Below are 24,098 nucleotides of genomic sequence, written 5' to 3'. Positions count from 1 at the left end.
CTCCCCAAGCCTCAACTCCTCTCATCTATAAAATGGGGATAAGGATGCCTTCCTTATGGGATTGTGCCTGTCTTAACAGGTGCTCCATAAAAGAAAGTCAGTGCATGGGGTTTACTTTAAAATTAATGCCTGCTTGTAATAACTTCTCCACTCTTTTGAAATCCCCAAGAATTGACATCTGAAAATCCTCCTATATGTTTGGATGATGAAACTTGATTTGAGCTAATGGGGTGCCTTGATTTTTTTCCCCCGGGGTGAGACTAGACATGCACTGAACTGTTTGGCATAGGTAGCAGCAGCAGACCCATTGAGAATGACTTGTAACAGTAACAGGTGCTCAAGGCACTACTGTACTTCCCTAAAATTCCCAAATTCTGGATGGTAAACATTTGGTCTCAGCGTCTTGGGTACAAGATTGTGGACCATAGCAGCAAACATTAGGGAGCACTTCTCATGTGCATTATCTTATTTAATCCCCATAACGCTCCTTCCAGTGAGGTTTTCCTGTGATACTCCTTTTACCCTGTGAGGAGAGTGGCGCTCAGAGAAAGCGAGGTCTAAGGTGAGAGCAGGGATTCAGGGAAGCCTGTGGCCGGGCTCTGAGGGGGACGGGCTTGACCTTGGTGCCTTCTACTCTGCGGGCGGTGGGAGGTGCCAACCTTGTCTCGGATTTGCTGCCGGACCTTCTCACGCTCAGCCTCCATGCGCGCATGCTTGGCCTTACGCTCCTCCTCCTGCTGCCGTAGAGCCTCCTGTCGCTCCTCCTCCTTCTTCTGGGCGTCTGGGTCCTTCTCCTCCTCTCCCCCCAGCATCTTCCCCATATCCTTGGTGGCCCCTACGGTGGATGGTTTGGGGAGGGAGAAGGTGGGGTCAGGGTGGGGGGACAGGGCTGGGGATAGAGGAGGGCCTTGGTTCTCTGTGGACCCCTCCCATCTGGTTTGGGACCTGGTTCGGGAGTGAGGGGTGCTGGGCTCGGGCCTCACCTCCAAGGGCCTGCTTCATGACAAAGTCCATGACTCCAGCTCCAGTTAGCGTGCCCTAGTGCGCAGCCGAGTTTGCATGCAGTGCTCCTGGCAAGGCCTGGTTCAGGGAGATGTGTCAACCTGCAAAAGAGGAGTCGGGGATCAAACGGGAGAGGCCTCTGCACAGACAGATGGCAGCCTCACTCTGGTTCAAGCCCTAGGCTCCATCAGCTGAGGCCAAGACTCAATGCCCTGCCACCCTTGGAAAGGAGATGGAAAGGGGCTGTTTCCTGAGTACTTGCTGCATGCCAGGCACATGTATGTGGTCACCTATCTTCGGATTCCGATTTTAAAACCTTCATCTTGACCGAATTGCTTTTATTTGGTTGAAGCCAGGAGTGCTAGAAAGAAGCTGGATTTTGGAGTCAGGCAGAGCTGGGTTCTCATGCCACCCTCATTCCTTATTTGCCATGTGACATTCAGGCCTCAGTTTCCTCATCTGTATGATGGAATGGCAGTGACTCTTTTGCCAGGGCTACTGTGGAGACTGGAGAAAATTTCAGCCTGGACCACTGGATCAATCCCTAGGTGGAATAAGCATGCTTAGGGCCCTGGCAGATCAGAGGCTGGCTAGGAAAAAGAATAGTCAGCTTGGATGAACATATCCAGATGTCTGAAATTAGACAAATGGAGAAATAAGTTACTTTTATTGAAACAAACATGTAAGTTTTCATGTTTTATAGCTTAATACTTATTTTTATTTTGAATACCACATGGGGGGTTGGAGACATAATAATCTTCTTGAGGCTTAGGGCCTTTAAAGTACCAAGCACGGGCCTTGTAAACTCTCAGCTTATGTTAGCCCTCCCCTTCTCTCTAAATTATCAACTTTCAGTTTTTACTATGTTTTTGTTGTTGTTGTTATTTTATTTTGGCCTCAGAAGGTTTTCTCCAAATAAAATCTTAATGGGAATCTCAATATGCAAGATACGTAAAAGTAGAACTATTCCATCCAATGTTAGTGGGGAGGGGTAGAGAGCTTAGAGCTTCCCTCCACCTTTGACCTCTTTCTATCTTGTTCCCCCCCACATCCTGGAGAATTTGAACCCTGATGTTGTAACTCTCCGAGATTTCCTTTTTATTTTCACCGTTTGTTGGTTTTTTTTTTTTTTTTTCATAGACAAAGCCACCACAAATCCGCTTTTGGGTGTGGATGGGAACATCCATGAGCTATCCAAATTGTGATGTAGTGGCCTCGGGCCAGGCCTCCTCCCCAAGGCCTGTCAGCCTACACAGCCTTGGGGTCCTTATGATTTGCTGGGAGGAAAAAGGGAAATGGTGGCAGAGACGCAGGGCGGTATCACAACCAGGTTGAGTTCAAGGTCACTGGCTGTTTGTTGATGGATTTTCCTCATTTCTTACAAAATGAGAAAACATATCAGCAGACTGAGATCTTTCCATCAAATGGGGCCCAAGAGTTTATTTGAGGACTTCTACATGATCATACCACCTGACAGGTTGTTTGGAGGACAGCAAATCATGATGGAGTAGAAAAACAGTGCCAGGGGCTTTAGCATCAGACATACCTGGTCTGCAGTCCAGGCTCAATACTCCCTGGCTGTGACCCCCTGAGAATGCAGTGTGCTTCCTGCCAGTGAGAAGAGGATTAAGTCTGCCCTTGTACTGACTTTTGAAGAAGAGGAGGTACTGGTCAGGTGCCTTGTGTGTAGCCGTTACCAGTTAATGTTGGCAGTGGCTGACTGCATATTTTTAAGGACATGCAAAAAAGGAGTAGGATTTCCAGGAAATGCAAGAGAACCCACCCTGGCCCAAAATTCTGAGTTTTGAAGGCAGCTTAGCTCAGTCAATTAAGATGTTTTCACTCAATTCAAAAACATTGCAAAGAGTCTGCATTTCTAAGAACAGGAAAGGAACAATTTAATAATCAAATGATTTCAGGAACTATTGGGTTCCTCCTCTGTGTTTACATGCAGCTCAAGGAATAGGCAGGTGGTGGTGGAGGACGCAGGACTCCAATTTGAGATGTCTCAAATGGGTCCACAAGGCACCTGGGCTTTAGGTCCAGCCTCATCCTTAACTTGCTGCTCTGGCAAGTCTCTCTCCTGGACCAGATGATTTTCTGGGCCCTCTTTCCAGTGGTTCTGTTGGAGTAGTTCTACAGCATTTGAACTGCTGGTCACCCCATTGTATCCTCAAATCATGCTCCTGTCTTGGTTCTGTGACTCAGTTCTTTCCCCTCCCTTGTCTCCTTCTGCACTCTCCTCTCCTACTAATCCCTCCCCGCCCCCACCCCTCAGTTTTGCTGCCTCCTCTTTTTTTCTTTTCCTTTCTTCAGTAAGTGTGTTCCCTAGGACTCTGACTTTAGCCCCTGCCTCTTTTTCCTCTGTAATGCTTCCCTAGGGGAACTCATCTTTACTTGGGCTTTAATGATACCTAGACATCTTCAGTGGGCTCTCAGACCACTATATTCATTTATCCAACAAGTTTTAATTGAGCACCTACTATGTACCAGGCAGTGTGTTAGGCACTGGAAGTATAATAGTGAAAAGGACAGACAACACCCTGCCCTCATGCAGATTACATTCTGGAGTGTGTGTGGTGTGAGTATGTATGTGTGTGTGCATAGGGAAATAGGCAATAAATGAGTCAAGAAATACACTTGCCTTCCTCTTGAACACCTCCCTCTGGATATCCCATGGCAGCATTCAAGTCAACATGCCATTTCTCTATCACCACACCATCTGCTTCTCCAGGCTCTATGCTTCTAAGTATTTATTCAGTAAACATTGATTACCATTGATTACCCTTCCTTGCCCCCCCACCACATATGCAAAGTACATCTACTCAGTTGTGGACTGAGTCTTCTGGATAATTACATACTTGTCCTTCTAGGGGCCCCCCCGCCCCCCGCCGTTGAAGCCTGCTGGGATTTTTTAGCAGCTTCTTGGGTTCACCCTAGAGTCCTGCTGCCCACTTCCAGTGAGGCTCTCTCAGCATTCAAGTAATTTCTTGTTCATCTGGTTGAGGCTCCTCTAGCCAATTTCTCAAGGCTCAATGTCTTCCTACCTTATTCCTTTCAGCAGGTGACTTTCCTCCCACTTCATGTGGTGCATTGGAAGGCTTGTGGGCTTTGGGTCAGGCATACCTGACTCCGATCCTGAATCTGCTACTTTTTAGCTCTATGATGGTGAATAACTGACTTAACCTCTCTTCCTTATAAGTGAGGATTACAATACCACTTTGAAAATTTAGAAACAATGGATGCAATGTGTTTGGCACATGAGGGGGGCTCAGTAAATGGTGACTGCTATCATTATCAAAATGATTGCAACCCAGCTCCTGCAACCTTCCTTCCTAGCTTCTGAAGACAAGGGCTCCCTCCTAACCCCTGAAGTTAATCTGTCTGCCTGAGCTGCAAATCTTCTCTCCTTACACCTCCTCCTTGAGTCTTTCATGCTCCTTCTTCCTCACATCCTCAGTCTCTTCTCTATAGGTCTCTTATCCCCTCTCTTCTCCAGTTCCCGCTCTGAACCACCTTTCCCTTAATCTCTGCCCTCTTCCATTGTGATGAAGGGGTCTCCACTTGGAGCCTCCACTCTTTCACCTCTGGGTCAGCTGCAGCTCTGTGAGATCAGAGATCTGCTGCTTCTGTACTGCCACCGAAATTGCCCTGGTCAGAATCACCGGAGGCCTCCCAGATTCCAGACCCTGGAGTGTTTTCACAGCTCTCCAATCCCTCTGTAGCATTAGATGTTGATGATGGACCCCTATTCTCTCCCCATCTCTCTGTTTTTCAGCCTTCTTCTTGAATCTCCTGAATTCTATGACAGAGCACTCCTGTGATCTTCAGCTTGCTTCTCAGACAAATCTTCTCTCTCTCCTTTGCTGACTTCTTCCTTTAAAATGTAAATGTTCCCCCAATCTCTCTCCCTCTTCCCCCTTCTGCTGTCCGTCCTCCCCCCACTGTCTGCCTTGGGAATCTCACCAACCCTATTGATTTATGCCCTTCTTTATTCACAGACACTCCCCTGCACCTGCACATTTAATTCTCTGCTGGATATCGTCACATGGATAATCTCAGATTCAATCTGTCCAAAGATCAGTCTCACCCTTGCTTTCCTCACCCAATCATCTTTTCTTCTAGCGTGTTTTTTCCAGTTGCCTCAGCTGAAAATTCTGGAGTCCGGGACTTCTTCACTCACTCACTCACTCACTCAGTCACTCAATCACACTACCGATATTCTTTGAGTATCTATTCTGCCCAACACTGTTCTCAATGCTGAGCTGTGGCAGGGAAGAAGGGAGTCAGTTTGCTCTCACAGCATTCAGTTTGGGGGAGGAAGACACCGGACAAAAGACCACACAAGGAATTGGTGAGTTAAAATTGAGATGGGGTGCTAAGAGAGAAGTCCAGTGACTATAGCTTCATGGTACATCCTGCATCCACACCCTCTTATCCTAAGGCTGCTAATGTCTTGGTTCAGGGCCTCAAGGTTTTGAATTTGTGCATAACCTCTAAGTCTGTCCCTCCCTCAGTTCTCATCCTTCCTCCACATGGCGTTCTATTAATTGTCCAAAAGGGCAGATCTGCTCTTCAAAAACACCCTGCAAAGGCTCCCCATGGCCTTGTTAAACTTACCATAGTCCTTGTGCTGACCTTCAAGTCCTGCAGGATCTAGCACCTGCCTACCTTGCCATTAGTTTCCCATCCCTTGCATGTGGCTCTGCTTCAGCTATACTCCAACACATATTCTATTTGAAAACCACCGAGCAATTTGTTCATGCTGTTTTTACAGCCCGGGAGCCTCTTAACGTTATCTCTGCCGGTTCAAATCCTAGCTTCACAACTCACTAAGTGACCTTGAGCAAGTGACTTAATATTTTCTCATCTGTAAAATGGAGACGATAATGCCTATGCCTAAGGCATGTTGTGAACATTAAATGAGATAATACAAATAAAGTGCTCAGCCTAGTGTTTGGCACATAGTAGGTGCTCCGTTTGTATTAGCTATCATCATCATCATCATCATCATCATCATACTTAGCAGTAGCAATATTGATTTTCAAAGATCCCTCTCAAATCACTCCCTCTATGAAATATCCTGCATCTCCTGGGTGAGACGTGACAGTGTCTTCCTCTTCAGAGACCTATGGTACTTTCTAGGGCAGCCTTGCCTGCCTCCAGCTCATGTGCTCTGCCCACCTGTGTGTCTTTCCCTTCCTGATCACTCTGAGTTCTTTTCAGGGCAGGACTTGTATCTCGTTTATTTCCCTTATCCCAGAGTCCATAACATCTCCTGGTTCATGGTAGAACCTCCTGACATATTTGCTGGGTTGAATTTAGTGTATATCAGCGAGTATGTGATTGTACGCATTCAGAGTATGATCCTGTGTGTTTAACTCTGAACTTAGGCATCATGTGAGTCTGCGTGAGCGTGTGTGCAGGCGTGTGTGTAGATATTTTGCCATATGCCTGTAGGAGTGCTGAGGTCGGGCAGGTTACATGCAGTTGAGGATTTTGGCCAGACCACCAGGAGGCGCTCCTCAGTGGTTCTATGGGAAACCGTGGTGTATCCCTGCGCGGGAAGGGTGGTGGTGGTGGTGGTGGTGGTGGTGGTGGTGGTGGTGGTGGTGGTGGTTGTGGGGTGTGGTGGTGGTGGTGCGGCGCTGGGGGAGGGGAGACAAAAACAGGGAGAAAGAGGGATGCTGCTGCAGCACGTTTCCGTGCCTTTAGCGCATCCAAGACCTAGGACATATCTTCAGCTTTCCCTCTCGGACTTCCTTCAGCATGTCCCAGCCCGAAGGCAGCGGAGGTATCTCCTCTGGCTTGGCCTCCTGAGCCCCAAGCGGTTTTGGGACTGGCCCACCACCCCCATCCGACGAGCAGATTCGGGCACCTGCAGTGTTTGTCCTTGTGGCTGTTTTTCTGTTCTTATGGCTTAAGTCCGGGCAGTATTCACCGCTACTCAATCCAACACTCATTTGCTTTTCACAGGAGACCCTAATGCTAATGGCGATGGCTGAGACAGGGGATGTCCCTTTATCCCCCACCCCACCCCCTCTCTACGCCCCTGGAAGGGAGAAGCACTGGGGGAGGGGAATGGGGCAGTGGAGGATGGGAGGGGGTAAGGGAACCCGCTCCCTCAGAAAAGCGGAATTGGCGGGGGCTTCGCGGTCCCCCCGCAGAAGAGGGTAAGAATCCAGGCGCCCCTCTCCCGGTCCCCTGCGGAGGCCAGCACTGCCAGCAGCTCTGCCATGGAGCTCCTCGTTGGCCACTGAGAGCGCCCCTCCCCCAACACACAAAGCTCCAACCCCAAGACCCAGCCGGGTATCAAACTTTGATGGGGGAGGGGGCAGAGTGGGGCCCGCGAGGGTCTTAGATGGGACAGTAACTAATGACCCCAAGTAGAGAACGTGCGCTGGCCAAACCTCGGCTGCTGCTCCTCCGAGGACAAATAGTCCCCTTGGCCTCTCACCTCCAGTCCACGTTTTAGGCTTTCCTCTCCTCCCCCTTCGGCCTGTCCGCCCCCCTCCCGGCGCCCTCTGACTCACTCCCGGAGCCTTACCCCCCTCCGGGGCGGCTCCCCCCTCCTGGGGCAAGAGGGCTCCGGAGGCTACCAGGTTAACAAGCCTCAAGTAGCTTATATCGACGTACCCCATCCCCAACCCCGTGGGCTCGAAGTTCTCTAGGTTCAGACTTGAGTCTCCCGCCGCCCTCGGGGCGGTCCTGCCTCCCGGGAGCCAGGCTGTCCCGGGCTTCTGCCCGGAGGTCCCCGGGTCCCGGGCCCACCGCTCCCTCCCGGTCGGCGCAGGCTTCACCCCTTCCCGCCGCGGCTCGCGTCGCCCGTCGCCCGCGCGGGGAGCTGTCCTTTCAGCACCGCAGCGAGCGCGCCCGGGAGGGTCCCAGCTGCTGCCGCGCAGCCGCCCTTTCCGGCGCCCGGCGGGCCTTGGGGAGCTGTCCCCCCGAAAGCCGCACCCCCGGCCTCCCAGGTTGCCCCGCAGCCTCGCAGCGAGAGCCGGGACCCTGCTGCCCACAGCCCGGCTCCGCCCTCCCGGCCCGTGGTCAGCACCGACCTGGCGGCCCACGAAACCGTCTGAGCCGCTGCAGGGCGCCGGGGTACTCAGCGAGGCGGTTCCTTCTGCTATTCCAGCTCCCGCCGCCGCCTCGTGCAACTCCACCGGGCGAGCTGGGGCCGCGGCGGCTGCCGGAGGCGCCCTCCAATCACGCCCCTCAGCCTGGTCCTGACGTGCTACCGCTCCCCTTCCAGATGGGAAATTCAAATCTCTCTCTCTCTCTCTCTCTCTCTCTCTCTCTCTCTCTCTCTCTCCTCTCCCTCCCTCTCTCTCCCTCGCTCTCCCTCTCCCTCCCTCTCTTCCTCTCTCCCTCTTCCTCTGCCTATCCCTCTCCTCCCCCTTCTTTTGCTCTCCCCCTTGTCTCCTCCCTCTCTCCTCTCTCTTCCTCCTCCCCCTTCCTCTCCCTTTCCCATTCTTCCTCCTTCTCCTCTCTTTTCTCTCTCCAGTCCCTTTCCTCCACCTTTTGCTGTCCCCTCCCCCCAAGACGCCCCCAACCTCCCCTACAGCCACTTGTCCTGGCCGGAGCTTTTAAGACCACAAGCTTATTGCCTCAATGCACCGAGGGTGGAGGGTTCTTTAAAGCAAAACTCAAAGATCACCTGCTCAGGAAAGCCCTCCTGATTCCTCCAGGAAGAACTGGTCACGCTCTTCTCAGGGTTTCTGTCACCCCTAGTCACACCCCTGTTTCAGAGGCTCTTGTTCCTGTTTGCTTGTCTTTTGCCTGTGAGCTCCTACAGGTCACCATCACATCATCTTTACAGCCCCTCAGCATCATGTCCTGGCACAAGAGTGCTGAAGAAACACCAATGGATCATGTGGGTAAGGCCCCAACAAGAAGTAAGGAATCCTTCATGTGGACCCAGAGGAAGAAGACTGCTGCAAAATACGGTATAAAATTCCCTTGCCAATCCCTTGTAGATCTGATATCCTATGAGTAATAAGGAATCCTTTAGCAAACTTTATTCTAGAAAGCTAATTCTTTCTATGCCCAGGGAAGAAAAGGGACCTTCAAGAGGCAGAGCAACATCTACCCCGCCCCCCACCCCCACCCCAGGACTTTCCTTCTCCTCTCACACTCATTTCTCATTTTATTACTCTCTCCTATTGAGCCTCTTCATTCTGCCTGCCATCTTTTGGCTCTAAAATCTTCCTTTAATCCAGACCAATGTGTAAGAAAATGGCTTAGGAGAGGAGGGACCTTGCATCAAGCCTTTGAAAGATTTGCAGGAGTTTATGCATCAATCAGAGGTTATGTCAGAGTGGAGATGACTTCTGCTTCTGTAAGGGGATGGCTTCCTTCCAAGGAGGGAGTAGCAAGAGCTGCAGAGGGACAGGATTGAGAGAGGAAGGATGTATGATTTTGTTCCAAAAGTAGGGGACGGACTGTTCCTTTGCACAAGTTCACAGCAGAGACCTTAAAGCAAGGGACCTCCACAGGTCAGAAGCTACTGATGGAATCATCCTCCTCACCTGTAGAGTCATCTTCTGTTCTCCCCTTATAGGCTATGGGGCGTGGTTTAGGGAAGGCCCTTCATTTATGGCTGAGTTCTGTTTAACAATGTGTTGGGCCATCAGCATGCTCATTTAAAATTTTTCTTACCTTTCCTGAGGCAGACACTAATGGAGGAAGGGTAGAGGGGAGGCTGTTTGATTAGAGTGATTTAGACTTGCCACTAATGCCTGAGGGGAGTTCTGGGTAGGGAGATAGACACCATGTCATTTCAAGACTCACAGTCCTCCTCCTCTCTCTCCTTCTCCCTCCTTTCTCCCTGTGCTTCTAGAACAGAAGCTCAGTGAATGGGACCTGGCTGGCAGCACTCTAGTTACAACTGGGGTTTTTCCACAATGGGCATTTTCTTTAACATGAACATCCACCAAGCTGGGCTAAAAATCCAACTTGGCCTTCAGAAGAATACTGAGGTGAGTTCTGGACACCATACTTTAAGATGGATTTAATAAGCTTGTGTATGTTTAGGAGAGAAAGAGTGGGTTAGATGGTGGGTGTCTGGAAATCAGACCAAATGAAGGAGAGATGAAAGATTTAAGGGTGTTTCACCTGGAGGAGAAAATGCTGCAGGGGCAAGACTTGCTCAGTTTGTAATTCCAGCACTTCGCATGGTGCCTGACAAAGTTGGTGCTAAGGAAATGCTTGTTGGATGAATGAATGACCACTGTGAGGAAGGAAGAGTACTATTGTTTTTACCAGCCCTGAAGACAGAATTAGGGCAATGGGGGAAAGGTAAAGGGAGGCAGACAGAAGCTCTACGAGGAAGAATCTTTTATCATTTGGAGCTGTCCAGCTATAGCACGGACTGCCTCATATTAGGTAGTGAGTTCCCCATTCCCTGGAAAATGACAGTTGGATGGCAGGTGACAGCTAATGTCCCCTTTGAACTCAAGCTTCTGTGAGTCTATAAAAAACTGTATGAACTGACATGAATCATGTCTAGCTATAGAAAATCTTACTGGTGAATAAAAGGACAGCTCAGTCAAGCCTAATTGGCTTTGTCTCATTGAATGATTAGGGATAAATCAGGGCACTGTGGCTACTGATGCTTTCTGTTGAAGAAAGATGGTGGAGAGCTGAGTACTGCTCCCTGACTGCTCTTGCCAGCCTAGACATGGTTCCTAAATATTGTCCATGTAGAAAAATCACTAAATATTTTAGCCATTCCCTAATGATTATAATACCACTGATCATAGCAATCATCAGGCCCCCATTATGTGTCAGATGCTCAGTTTGGTGCTCTGCACAAATTACATTCTCTCCTTTAGTTCACACAAACCTCTATTTCCAAGATGGGGTAGTTGATCCCCTGAGAGATACAGTGAGTCTTTGGCATGGCCAAGATTCCAGCCCAGGCCTGCCTGCCACCTAGCTCTGGGGTCCTTTCACCCCCCTGGGCTGCTTTCTCATCTGACACATCCCACAGCCTATGGAAATGTAACTTTTGCTCTGCAGATTTTCTTTACATTGACATTTATCATCTTCCCTGTTCTCCAGTTTCTCACTTAAAAAAAAAAAAAAAAAACATGCCTTGAATTCACACCCAGATTGGGGTCCTCATGTCATGTGGGTTGTCCGCATCTCCTTCATCTCTTGCATCTCTAATTCAGCCCGCTGTGAGCCCCCCCTCCCCCAGGCAGCCGCAGCTCTGCCTAGCCCTCTCTGTAGATAGTTTCTAACAGTCACCTGGTAAAATATGGATGTAGCTCTGCTTAAGGTGTCTTACCCTAGCTCGTGCTGAATCTCCACTTCTATTTATAAGCCCTGTGGTCTGGGGCAGGGGGCCAGATTTGAACAGATTTTTAAAATAGTATGTACATGCTTTGAATGTTCACTAGGAAACCAATCAAGAGAGCTAATGTCAGTACTTTGTGTGAGGATAGAGGAACAGTGTGTGAAGAATGACAACTGTCACAGACCATAAATGCAGTGATCAGTGAGAATGGCGTTTGTCCAAAGGTCAGCCCATTTCTTTCCTGCAGTTGCCTCAGTCCAGAAGGCACTCTGGATGCAATGCGGGATATGAGGAAGAGCTTGCTGGCTGGGCTGACCTCAGCTGGGAGTTGAGCTGATGGGTGCGGGGAAGCATCTGAATGCTCCAGACACTGACTCCACCACCTGCCATTCTAACTTGAGCCTGGAGGGGCAGAGTTGGTCTTGGTTTGAGGGGGTGGCCTGTGTGCCAGAGGCAGAAACAGAACCATGGGGGTGGTACACAGGAAGGGCTCTAGGCCACCTCACTCAGCTAATGAGTGCCTCCCTTCTTGTCACTGATAACAGCTAGAGTGACATTGTCAGGATGTGGGCCCAGTCTGTCTCCTTCAACATGGAGTGGCAGTGTGAAGGTACACCCATTGGTGTGCAGCGGTGCATAAGTGTGTGTGCCCACCAGTGAGGGACCATGCAGGTGGCAGTAGGCAGCATCTATATGGAGGGACACAGGTGCTAGTAGGACAGGTGTAGGCCTGTCACCATGTGATTCTCAGTGTGTGGTGGTGTATCCCTCCTGATGTGGAGTGTCTGGTGTGAGTGTATCACAGCTATAAAGCCAAGTGGGTTGTTGTCACAGTGGAATATGTTAATGGCATTGTATGATGGGTTGAGGGTAAGGCAAAGTCACCACCTACAGCTGTGCAGGTTCTGCAGTGTACAACCACAGATGGTACCATTTAGTGTGGCAGATGCAAAGGCTCTTGGGACATCACCAATTCTGTGTAATGGTGTATGTTTTAGTGTCACTGTCCAGGAGAGATGACACAGGTGATAGGGTGTTGCCATCAATATGAAATGATGCCATCATCACTGGTAAGGATAGAGGTGTAAGTGTGTCACAATGGACTAGCCTATGTGTCACTGTCATTGTTGGGACAGAAAGGGTGTGTATGTGTAGCCAAAAGTGTGTCATTATCACTGTGCAGGCATAAATGTGTCACTGAGTGTGACCGATTTCTCCCTTTTCCTTTCTCCCCCACCAGAGAGGCTCTTGGCAACCTCACCTGCTAGCTCTTGCCCCACCTGGGAAGCTGCATAAACCTTTGGATTCTCTATTATCCACTTCTGTTTCTCGAAAGGAGGGTTCCAGGCTCCCCATCTGAACCCTGACTCATTGGTGTTGCATAGAGTGTGTGTGTGTAAATCCCCTGAGGAGCCCCTTCCTATCCCAGAGCCCTACCCCTAACTCAGAGCCCCTCCCCAGCCCAGCATCCTCCTACCAGCTCCTCAGAGGTCCTCTGCCATCCTTCATCCCATCCTTCATCCCATCCCCACCCTCCCGGATCCAGGCACTTATTAGCACGTCAAAGCAGTCCTCTTTCAGCCCACGTGTTGTACCCTGGGATATCCCCACACAGTTACTCCCTCTCGTCTTGAGCTTCCCTGAAACCTTACATTTTCCTGCCTGCCACACCAGTCTGTAGTTCCCCTACCATCTGGTACAGGGAGGATGTTTTGGTGTAAACCCTGGGACTTCTGCCTCCCGTCCTCCAATCTAAGCCCTTCCAGCTCTCCAGCATGTGGTTGGACCACCCTTTCTATCAGGAATTCTTCCTGATGGCCCTATATGCTCATGTCAATGCAGAGCCAGACAGTGCATCCCTCCAAGTCTCCTCATTTGTGTCCTAGCCCTGGACTTGCTCAGGCACAAAAGGTGAAACATCAGTGTGTTCCGTGTCCTTAAGAGGTTCCCCTTCCAGAATGTCCCTCCATCCTCGTGACATCCTTTCCCCCTCCTTCCTGTGAAGCTTATGCTCAGAAAGGCAATTTTTACACCTTAGAATCCTCTGCTTAGGCACACGGAAACAGAGTTACAGAGTTCCAGAATACTAGAATCACGAGCAAAGGCCTTTTTAGGATCACACTTAGAGTCACAGAATCTAGAATGACATCTAGAATGACAGGCTCTTGAAACACTGTATGTCCAAGAGTGGCCCACCCTTACTCTGAGCCACTGGGGGTGGGAGACTTGTTAAAAAAAAGATTTTGGGGCCACTTCCCATGTGGACCGAACCAAAATCTCTGAGATAGGATCCCAGGAATTTGCATCAGCATCAAGCCCCCAGGTGGTTTTGATATACCCACTAGTTGAAAAACCCTTACCTTGGGCCACTAAAATCTGAGACTCAGATGATTCTGGGCTGTAGTGTTATAGTAAACAAAAATACTGGATCATGAAATCATAGAATATTTTAGGATGCACAAAAGCTTAGATCCAACTAATTACACACATTCTCTCCCAACTTTAGGGTCTTAGATCCTATGAATCTTAACACCCAGAATTGTGGAGTTGGAAGTGACCCTCAAGTGCGATTTTGTTCCTGTTCTAGGAGGAACTTTTCCTTTTCAGCCTCATCACTCCTTTTGGAATGGAAGGCTTTTTCCCCTGTCCCTTGTAGGACTGCCTCCACGGTGTCGCCTACATTTGTGAAGATAAATGTTCTTTCCATCTTGGTGCAAAGGCAGCTGGCAGAACCCCTGCATTTATGGAGCTAGTGAGCTGGAAATGACTTATGCTTTCCATTTAGGACCTGCACACCCTGGCCCACAGAACAGATCCTGCTCTTTGATAAAATGAATCGGAGGGGACATCATTGCTGTTTCATATTTGAGGCACATGGACTAAACAACAGAGGTTAATAAGCTCATGGAGCTTCTGGTAAAAAAAATGAAAGAGAGAGAGAACTCTGAGGGAGAGCAGAATGCTATTTTGGAGATTGATGGGCGTGTGTGTGTGTGTGTGTGTGTGTGTGTAGGGGAGTGGAGTGAAGGGAGATGAAGCATGCATAAGAAAATCAGCAGTGAAAGCGTAACTTTCTAGTCATCTAACCCAGTGTTCCTGAAAAGGGAAGGGCCTCTTTTTTTTTTTTTTTAAGTGCCACACAGCTGGTTAAGGAAACTCCTAGCGCCGGTGTAAGTATTCCTTCTTAGTCACAACTCAGCATATAGCTCCACACTTCTTAGAACACATGCAGCGTCCCAAGCATTGCTGTAGGGATGTTATGGACGTCAGCCCTCAGCCCTCCATGCCAGGTATTGTTCACTCAGTCATTCGTTCATCCAACATGTATGGAGGGCCTGTGCTATGCCAGGCACTCTCCGAGGCAGACAAAGACGTATAGCAAGTTTCAGAATTTCTCTCCCCCTCTTTAGTCCGCAGTGAGAGATGCATATACTCCATCGAGGGATAGCACACGGACCGATTCGCACACTCAAGATCCTTTCAGACTGGAGCCTCTGATTTGAAGCACTCAGAAGTAGGCGGGGGAGAGATGGCCACAAACAGTTGACGATAATACAACATGCTAAGTGCTGTCCTAGTGAAGAGGCAGCTCTGGGGAGCAGAATGAAATACACACAGCTTGCAAGCCAGATGGGACTGGAAGCCCAAAGCAGGGAAAGGACAGGGTGGCTGCCTCCAGGGCGGCCAAATCATCTCAGGCTCCAGCCACAAAGAGCCATGGGTTCAAGTTCAACAGCCCTCTGCCTTGCCCGCCCCCATCCCGGCCCTGCCACCAAGCCAGAGGGTGTGAGATTTCTTGGAGACTCTGTTTCCACCTCAGTGAAAGTGAAGGGATAATCCCACCCTCCCAGGGCAATTGTGAGGCTCACATAAAGACACTGTTTTAGGAGACAGCTGTCGAGCCTCAGCAAGCTTGGATTCTCTTTCCCTCCAACACCTGTGCAAGGTGGGGGTCTCCTCTGGCATTTGGGGGGCAGTGCAACCATTAGACAAAAATCTCCCTTTTCTAGTCTTGGCCAGAGAACTCTGCCTCATGATTTCCTTGAGTTTGTTTAAGTTGGGACAAGAAAGAAGATAATTTGAAGCTTAGAGGAAAATAGCAGAGATGTTTCTTCTACATCTCTGCCCCTTCTTCCCCTCCTGCACAGCACACAAGGGACCAGGATATTGTGTTCCCAAATGGGAACCACCTGGAGGAAGTCCAGAGGGGGCTTAGACATCAGGCCTAAGAATGAGGAATCTTCCACCCACAAATCTAAAAATGGCTGCTCTGTGCCACTCAGCCTCCAGTTGTTTCTTTCTGGGAAGAAAACAAAATAAAACCAAACCACCTTTTACTTGGCAAACAAACAAAGGGTTGGAGAGGTCTCAGGCAGAGGAAGCCAGGGAAAAGCAGAAAGGGGAATGAAGAAATTTTCATCCCCCAAGCCTGTCACTGCAGTAGGTGATTCATAATCTTTATCTGATTTAATCCCCACACTGGCACTTCCATTACTTTAAATGTCATCACCTCCACTTCATATTCATATAGGGATATTCAGACTCAGAGAGGTTAAGCACCTTGTTCAGGATAACACAGCCAAGAAGTAGTGGCATCAGCATTTGAGCTTGGTGTGACTGTGCAGCTGGCCACGTTTCCAGAGGGAGATTAAATGGGTTTCTGGAAGCTGAGCCTGGGTCTGCAGCTTCGAGACAACTGGTCCCACAGTTTGGATGACTCTGCTAGGACACCTTGCCACACAGTGGTTCTTAATGTGAAGAGTATTCTAGATCTGAAGGTAATCAAGAGTGTTGGGGCTGTAGCTCAGCCCTAAATTATGCCCAAAGGATTTATATAAGAAATCTCCTTCTGTGGTAGCCCTTTGCCCACCTCTGCTCAGTTTGGCACAGCCTAGCTCTTAGCACCAGTCATGTAACCACTGCTCCTGCCTCTGCTCCTACCTTTAGGTTGACTTTCTAGTTGGCTTCCAGATCTATAGGAGAATCATAGCTTTCTAAAACATGGATCTGACTGTATCATTCATTCCCATGCTTAAAACACATGGTGGTCACAGCTTATTTTGCCACTCCTCCCTCATGTGGCATCAGCTTTGGAGGAGCAAACATGTATTTCGTTTGAACCCCGGGGCGCATCACATGACCTGGACTGAGCCAATCAGCACAGAGGGTCTCCCTGATCCCCCAGATCAGTTCAGCAATAGGCACCAGACCCAAAATCAGATCACTCAGGGCCAAAGTGACTTAGTTCTGGGACTTTGCCTGAGCTGAGGGAAATGGACTCTCCTTTGAGGTCCACTGTGATGTGAACTGAGGTTCTCAGGAGCTACCACATGAAGCCTCAGAATGGAGATCAGCTTAGAGACAGCAGAGTCAAGAAAAGTAGAGTGGGGGACCCTTAGCCTGCTGACATCATTTACACCTTGGATCAAGCTGTGCCTGCAGCTCTCCTAAGTCTTGTTGTTTTTATGAGCCAATAACTACCTCTTCCCCCTTGTTCTTGTTAAAGCTATTTTGTTTTTGTTTTCTTTACATGCAACCAAAAGGATCTTGACTAGTTTTTTTTTAATCTTTAGCTTTCTTTCTATTATTTATTTATTTATTTATTCATTCATTCATTCATTCATTCATTCATGAGAGACAGACAGAATGAGAGAGAGAGAGAGAGAGAGAGAGAGAGGCAGACCCCATGCAGGGAGCCTGACACAGGACTCGATCCCGGGTCTCCAGGATCATGCCCTGGGTTGAAGGAGGCACTAAACCGCTGAGCCACCCGGGCTGCCCTCTTGACTAGTTTTGATACAAAAATACTTTGATGTTTTCTCATCTTCCCATTGCCTTCAAGAGAAAGTTCAAATCCTTCAAATTGGCTTTTAAGGCCTTCCATCATCAGACCCTGACCTCTGTCTCCAGCCACCTGTGTTCCATGTTGCTCCTGGACATGCTGTCGCCTGGTGTTTATGAGCGTTTGCCCATGCTGTTTGCTCCTGGAGAAATGGCCTTGTCTGCTCTGTTCATTTGGTAAGCCTCTACTTGGACCATCGTGGCTCAGCTAAAGCATAAAGAAATCCCTCCTGGGAAATAGGATTGAAACAGAGGTCTCCTGTATGCTCCCATGTGGACCTTTACATTGTAGCACCAATGAAACTAAACTTGGCACTTAAGGTTGGTTTCCTTGTCTGACTTTCTCCCAAGATTTTGAACTCTTAGAAGATGAGGGATGGGGATCCCTGGGTGGCTCAGTGGTTTAGCACCTGCCTTCGGCCCAGGGTGTGATCCTGGAGTCTCTGGATCAAGTCCCACATCGGGCTCCCTGCATGGAGCCTGCTTCTCCCTCTGCCTGTGTCTCTGCCTCTCTCTCTCTCCCTCTCTCTCTCTGTGTCTCTCATGAATAAATAAAAATAAAATTAAAAAAAAAGAAGATGAGGGATGCATTCACTTAGCAGATATGTAGTGAGCATCTATTACATGCCAGAGACTCCTCTAGGTGCTGGGGAAGCAACAGTGAAAATATATATTCAAAGTTCCATCTCTGGTCTATTAGGGGAAGCAGATGCAAAATAAGGAAACGACATGGGGTCCAGGTCATTTCAGAAAGTGATAGGGCTGTGAAATAATACAACATGGGGATGCCTGCTTCCTGTCTCTGGGCCTGGAGCCTAGAGGAGGGCCAGGCTCAAAGTAAGCCCTCAGGAAGTGACCATTTAATGAATGAATAAAGAACATCCCCAGACATCCCTGTGCCCCTCAGCCTCTCTTTATGACTCTACTGGTAACTCTGGACTCTATCAGAACCTCTTTGATAGTCATTTATTCCCCATTTTCAGCCTACACCCTATCTTGGGGTATAGTTATATAAATGACATTTTTTTTTTTTAATGCATACAACACTCACCTTTCCTGATGAGAGTTGAACAAAAGCCACATTTCTCTTTGACTTCATGGTATGGCTCCATCCCTGCCTTGGTCCAGCATCAGGAAGCTGTGTGCTCCTTTGCCTTACTTTGATCAAGACTTCCACTGGCCTTCATCTTCCAGTCCTCACTCATCTATCTCCTCCACAGGCCTGTTGCCAGCCCTTTGATCATCCCTGTGACTCTCTTCTGGGCTTTATCTGGCTCCATTAAGACGATGAAGCTTCATCCTGCCTGTGTTGCTCCCATGCTCAAAAGCTTTCAATGACTCACTATTGCCTAACGACATCACGTCCAGACCCATGAGGGCTTCCCTTGATCTGCCTTCTGCCTCCTTTGCAGCCTGTTTACCACCACTGCTCTCCTACATAGCGCTCACTGCTACAGAACACTCAATACCTCTGATGTTCATTTTATTCCTTGGTTTAATTAATTTACACACCCTTGGTTGTCTCCTCCCACTGGATTGTAAGCTATTTGAGGGCAAGAATCATGTTTTACTCATCCTTGAATCATCAACATCAACATCAGACCCAAAGCCTTCTCACTTGTAACTGTTCAACGAACCTTCCTCAAGGTGAAATCTGTGCATAGCATTGCCCCATGTGCTTGGGTTTGAAATGGCTTGTCCTGGCTCCCCATCTCAGGGGCAGACTTAGTCCCTTTTTGGGCTAGTAGTAATTCTGCCATCCTTGTTTAAATCTTGTACTTGCCCCCCCACAACTTTTTTTTTTTCGTTCTTAGTCCATACATACATATAACCCCATGATTTCCTTCTGTGCTTTGGCTTCATCACTGTGGCCAGTGATGAGGAATGTCTTTGGTGGCATTTGCTGTGTGACATATGTTTTTGGCCTATTTTGTATCTCTTTGGAGTCCCTGTCCTTCCCTATTCTTCACTTTATGGTTTGGGTGGAGTTAACTCCACACCCTGCTCCCATGGGTGAGCATTAGACCCTCTAGCAGCCAGTTAAAACATTATTAGCTGTGGCCATGGAGATTGACTCAAGGATGGCGAGTGACACATGGTAAGCCAATGAGAGCCAGCCCTGGGATTTTATAGGAAAGATGCTTTCTATTTCTATAGGATTTGCAGAGCTGGTGGACTGTGGGCTTGAGCAGCTGTGCTGTTTTGCCACCACCCAGGGACAGCCTGCTGGAGGGTGATGCCAACACAGAGAAAAGCAGCGCCAAGGGGAGGATAGGAGACACATTTCTGGTGACAGCGTGTGAGTGCCCAGTTTCTGATGTGCCTTTAAGCCTCATCTTCTGTACTTTTCCGTTATGTGATCAATAAATGTTGCCTTTCTACTTAAGTTCTTTTGAATGAGGTTTCTGTCTCTTCCACCTAGGAGAAGCCTGCTGGAATCTGTAACTTTGGAGCTGTGTCCCTTCTTGCAGAAAACTTCTGATCAAGCAGGATCTGACTTTGGATTCTTCCTTTAATATTCTCACTTTCCAAGAAGGAGCTGATAATCCCAGTCCTGGATCTCTGTCTTAAAGCAGCCTCCTCCCTTGTATCGTATGATCCCATGGTTGTGCTGATTTAGGGGAGAGAAGGATCTCACACTGTGAGTCCACACCCAAAGCTTTGCCAAAGCTCAGATTTCATATGCACAGATCCCAGTTCATGTCTCCACAGCCCCTCAAAAATGCATGTATTTTTTTTTTTGCCAACAGCTCTGCAATTTCACCCTTGAGTGGCATCAACGTTCTTGGGTGGGTGCCATCCGTTCCTGGCAATTTGTCTGCATCTTGTTTGTCAATTGGAGTTGGAACATTTGCCTGCCGGAGCAGTGCCTTTGGCGCCCCTACTTCCAAAAGACAGTTTGGGAGCAGCAATTGCCCTGAGGTCCTCCTCAGTCATGGCTGAGGCTGAGGCTCTCAGTTGTTCCGGATATCTTTTTTTCATCTCGGAGCTCTCTCCCAGAGCTGCGATCATCAAGCATCTCACTGGTCTTTTATCTGACCTGCTTTCCATTTGATGGATTTGCAAGACCTCTGATCCTGGGCCCTACAGTCCATCTCAAGGTGACTTTCAGGGTGTCTTTGGACTGCATCATTTCAAAGCCCCCCTGTTCCAGGTAGGCTTCCTGATTCTAAGCCATCAGTTTTAAACATTTCCCAAAAGATTCCTTTCTCTTTGCAATGGCCTCTCCTTAGCCTGTTGTTTTGTTTTGTTTCTCACTGTTATGGTCAGACTCTGCTGGGCTGTGGTTGGAGGGAGGAGGTTCTGTGCTATCTTGGGATTCACCACCTCAACATGTAGATTCTAGGATAACTGTGGTAGGAAGAGAGAGCTGGAGTGTCACAGAGTTCCCCGAGGCCCCAGGTGGGAAGTGATCTTGCAGGCTCGCTTCTGGTTCCTCCTCCAAATTCACTCCCCCTATCGTATGTGAACCCAGGAGGCATATGGGTATGGATCCATCAGCAGGTTCCCTTTGTCCTCTGGTTGGCTTCGATCAAAGGGAGGCCTTGGCAGTGTTTGGAGGCATGAGGACAACAAGATCAGAGTGTCCCTCGGTTGAAGGCCACTGCTCCTGGCAGTGGTCCTTCCTACACATGTCCCCTCTGCAGGCTTGGTAGCCACTCCCTCCTTGTCATTCATGCTTAGAGGTGGCAATGGCTCTGCACTAATGCTGGCCCTTGGGAACTGTGCTATCCCTTGTGAAATCTGCGTGTTCTGCCCACCCTTAGTGAAGCTCTCAAATGGCCGTCATGGAATGTCCCGTGTTTCCTGACAAGATTCTCACTAATATTCATACTTCTGCTCCCCATTCACTGGCTAGATCTAGTGCCTTGGGCCAGCTGACTGTAAGGGGCTGGGAAGCATGGAGCTGCTTGTGCTCAGGGAGAGAATTAAGACAGGTGTGGGTGTGCCCTGGCCATCTCCACCACAGGCAGACAGCTCCCAGGCATCGGCATGGAGCAGTCTGGGAGTCCAGTAAGTTCTTCCCAAGGAGTTTTCACACCTCCTGTGGCACACTGCTCTTCAAAGCACCTTTCCCATGGCATGGAATGCAAGGGGCTTCTGCATTGACTTGGCTGGGTTTTCACTTTGTGACATTGGGCAAGCCAACATCCCTCTCTGAGCCTACATTTCTTCATTTGCAAAAAGGATATTGCACTTCCATTGCAGGCACATTGCAGGGCTTAGCTAGAGCATACATAGGCCCTGGCACATGGGAGGCTTGCAGGAAATCACAGCCAGATTAACCATCACATCCATGCTTGGAAAGATCAGCATCTATTAACTCATTTAACACTGTTCCCGGAGCACCTGCTCTGGGCTGAGCATATCTGGTGCTGGAATACAGAGTGAATGAGACAGAGGAGGTCCCTGCCTCACACAGTGTTTCTGGTAGGAGTGGACAGGCAATGAACAAATCAACAGAAAGATAATTCAGAGAGTGATGAGAGCTCTAAAGAAATAAAACTGGGTGATGTGAGAAAGATGGGGCAGGGTGTCCTGGAAAGCCTCCTGGAGATGACATTTCAGCTTGATCTGAAGGAATGTAAGAGGCCTGTGTGAAGATCTGGGGCAGAAAGTTTGTCCTGAAGGATACTTCCCCAAGCTGGGTGAGAACTTGGCTCATTCCTGGGACAGAATGGAGCCCAGGATAGGGGAGTGTGGGGAAGGAGGGGAACAGTGGTAGTGGTAGTACCCCAGGACAGAGAAGTGGGCTGTCCAGGTCCTGTGGGTCCTTGTCAGACCAAGGGAGGGGACTGGATGTTATCAAACTGGAATGGGGGCCATCCATCTGGCCAACCTGCAGTGAGTCTCTGGATTCTCCTGTCTCCAGTTCCAAGTCTTCTTCCTCTGACCTCATTTGCCCAGTTTCTTTTCTCCCTTTCTTCCTTCCTTCCTTCCTTCCTTCCTTCCTTCCTTCCTTCCTTCCTTCCTTCCTTCCTTCTCCTCCTCCTCCTCCTTCTTCTTCTTTCTTCTTTCTTCTTCTTCTTCTTCTTCTTCTTCTTCTTCTTCTTCTTCTTCAAGATTTTATTTATTCATGAGAGACACAGAGAGAGGCAGAGACACAGGCAGAGGGAGAAGCAGACTCCATGCAGGGAGCCGACATGGGACTCGATCCTGGGACTCCAGGATCATGCCCTGGGCCAAGCCAAAGACAGATGCTCAACCACTGAGCCACCATGTGCCCCTCTTTTCTTTCTTTCTTTCTTTCTTTCTTTCTTTCTTTCTTTCTTTCTTTTTTTCTCTTTCTTTCTTTTTCTATCTCTATCTCTATCTCTATCTCTATCTCTATCTCTATCTCTATCTATCTATCTCTCTTTCTTTTTCTTCTAAGTAGGTTCCACACTGAAACCCAACATGGGGCCTGAACTCACCACCCTCAGATCATGACCTGAGCTGAGATCAAGAGTTGGACACTTAACCAACTGAGCCACCCAGGCCCCCCAACTATTTCTTTAACAAATTGCCATTTTGGGAGAACTAAGAGTCTCTGTTAAAGATCCAAGCAGTTTTCCCCCTCAATTCTAAGGAAACTGGGACCCACCATCCCAGAAGTCCTGCTCTGATCCACCTGAGGGAGACCACAGCCATCCCTTCCAGCCCAAGAACCTGTTGTGCTTCAGGTGCTAGAGTTCCTGCACATGCGCTGTCTCCTTTCCTGGGCTCCCATCTCCATGGGCGGCTGCTGTTATCATCTCGGCTCTGTAGATGAGGAAACTGAGGACCCAGCCTCTCCCACTCCCTGCTCACCTCAGGACGTGTCTCCCTCCTCCCGCAGCAGCCCACACGGCACCCTGTAAATAACTGCATGTTCCCAACACCTCTCCTCCTTCTCCTTGGAAACCTGCTTTCTCTTTGGACTCAGGCTGCAGGGCTGTGAGATTCCCCGCTTGGCTCAGTGCGGAGCATGGCGGCAACATGCATCTGATGGCCTGGGCGGGCAGGCGCCTTTGTTGACTAGCCGAGTGACCTTAGGTAGGCGACTTCACCTCTCTGAGCCTCAGTTTCCTCACCAGAAGTGCAGGGGGGATAGTAGCTCATATCCGTGATGGAGATTAGATGAGGGCTTGTACACAGGTGCCGGGCCGAGTGTGGAACACATGTGAGTGCCTAATGAAAATGTTTCCTCTTTTCTCCCTTCTCTCCTTCTCCTTTTCTTCTTTTCCTTCCCTGATCAGTTTTGCTTCTAGATGTTTTGGGTGGAGGTCAGGGTCCATACACTTGGATGCCTGCAGGCTCAGGCAGGTGACAGTGAAGGGACGCTGCTGGACTCCTTGGTAAGGGCATGGGAAGCAGCCAGCTTCCAGAGCAGACCTGCACAGGGCCTGTAACCTGGGGGAGGCTGGTCACTGGGAGGACGTGGCCCGGGTTGTCCAGGGGTCTCTGGTGCCTCCTCCTAAGGGCTCCCTCCAACTCAGGGCTGGCTGCAGGCTCCCTCACGTTGCAGGATCCACTTACTTAGATTTCCTGCTCAACTGGACTTTCATATTTACATTTCATTTCACCAAGTGGATGGGAGAAGTCAAATGTGGTCTTTCTCTGGGTTTTGGTAGATCTTCTGGAAGAAATGGAAAGGGGCTTTACCTATGGGGAGGGGTGAACCAACGTGACCCCTAATGTCCAGAGCCTGTGGAATAATGATAATAACAGGAACACACTTCACCAAGCTACTTTGTGCTGTGTGCTCTCTATATATTATTTAAGCGGCCCAGCAACCTTATGAGGTGAGGAACTAATATGATACCCTTTCCACAGTTGAGGAAAGAGGCAGAGAGAGGACAGGGATCTTGTCAAGGTCACATAGCTAGAAGGTGCCATTGAGGATTTGCATCCTGTCTGGCCCTGGAGTCTGCACTTGCCTCTCTGCTCTTTTGGGACAAGGAGGTCAGAATGGGAGACAGGGCTCACTCCACGGCTG

General features: G+C 49.1%; 1 protein-coding gene across 3 annotated transcripts in view; it reads right to left on the bottom strand.

Annotated features, from left to right (window-relative positions):
* CPLX2 (complexin 2) overlaps positions 1-24,098 on the bottom strand; it is an 83,581-nt gene that overhangs the window by 4,383 nt on the left and 55,100 nt on the right. For 2 of the 3 annotated variants that reach the window (XM_055324806.1, XM_055324805.1), the window contains exons 3-4: positions 984-1,103; positions 660-835 (exon numbers count right to left, since the gene is read on the bottom strand). In XM_055324806.1, coding sequence (XP_055180781.1) covers positions 660-835; positions 984-1,014 — 207 coding nt within the window. In that variant the 5' untranslated portion in view covers positions 1,015-1,103. Of the gene's footprint in view, positions 1-659; positions 836-983; positions 1,104-8,057; positions 8,223-24,098 lie in introns of those variants that run through there. The other variant, XM_055324804.1, reaches the window with a different exon arrangement.

Source organism: Nyctereutes procyonoides, unplaced genomic scaffold (genome assembly GCF_905146905.1).
Source record: "Nyctereutes procyonoides isolate TBG_1078 unplaced genomic scaffold, NYPRO_anot_genome, whole genome shotgun sequence".
NCBI classification, from domain to species: domain Eukaryota; kingdom Metazoa; phylum Chordata; class Mammalia; order Carnivora; family Canidae; genus Nyctereutes; species Nyctereutes procyonoides.
This window is presented reverse-complemented; position numbering and strand designations above follow the sequence as displayed.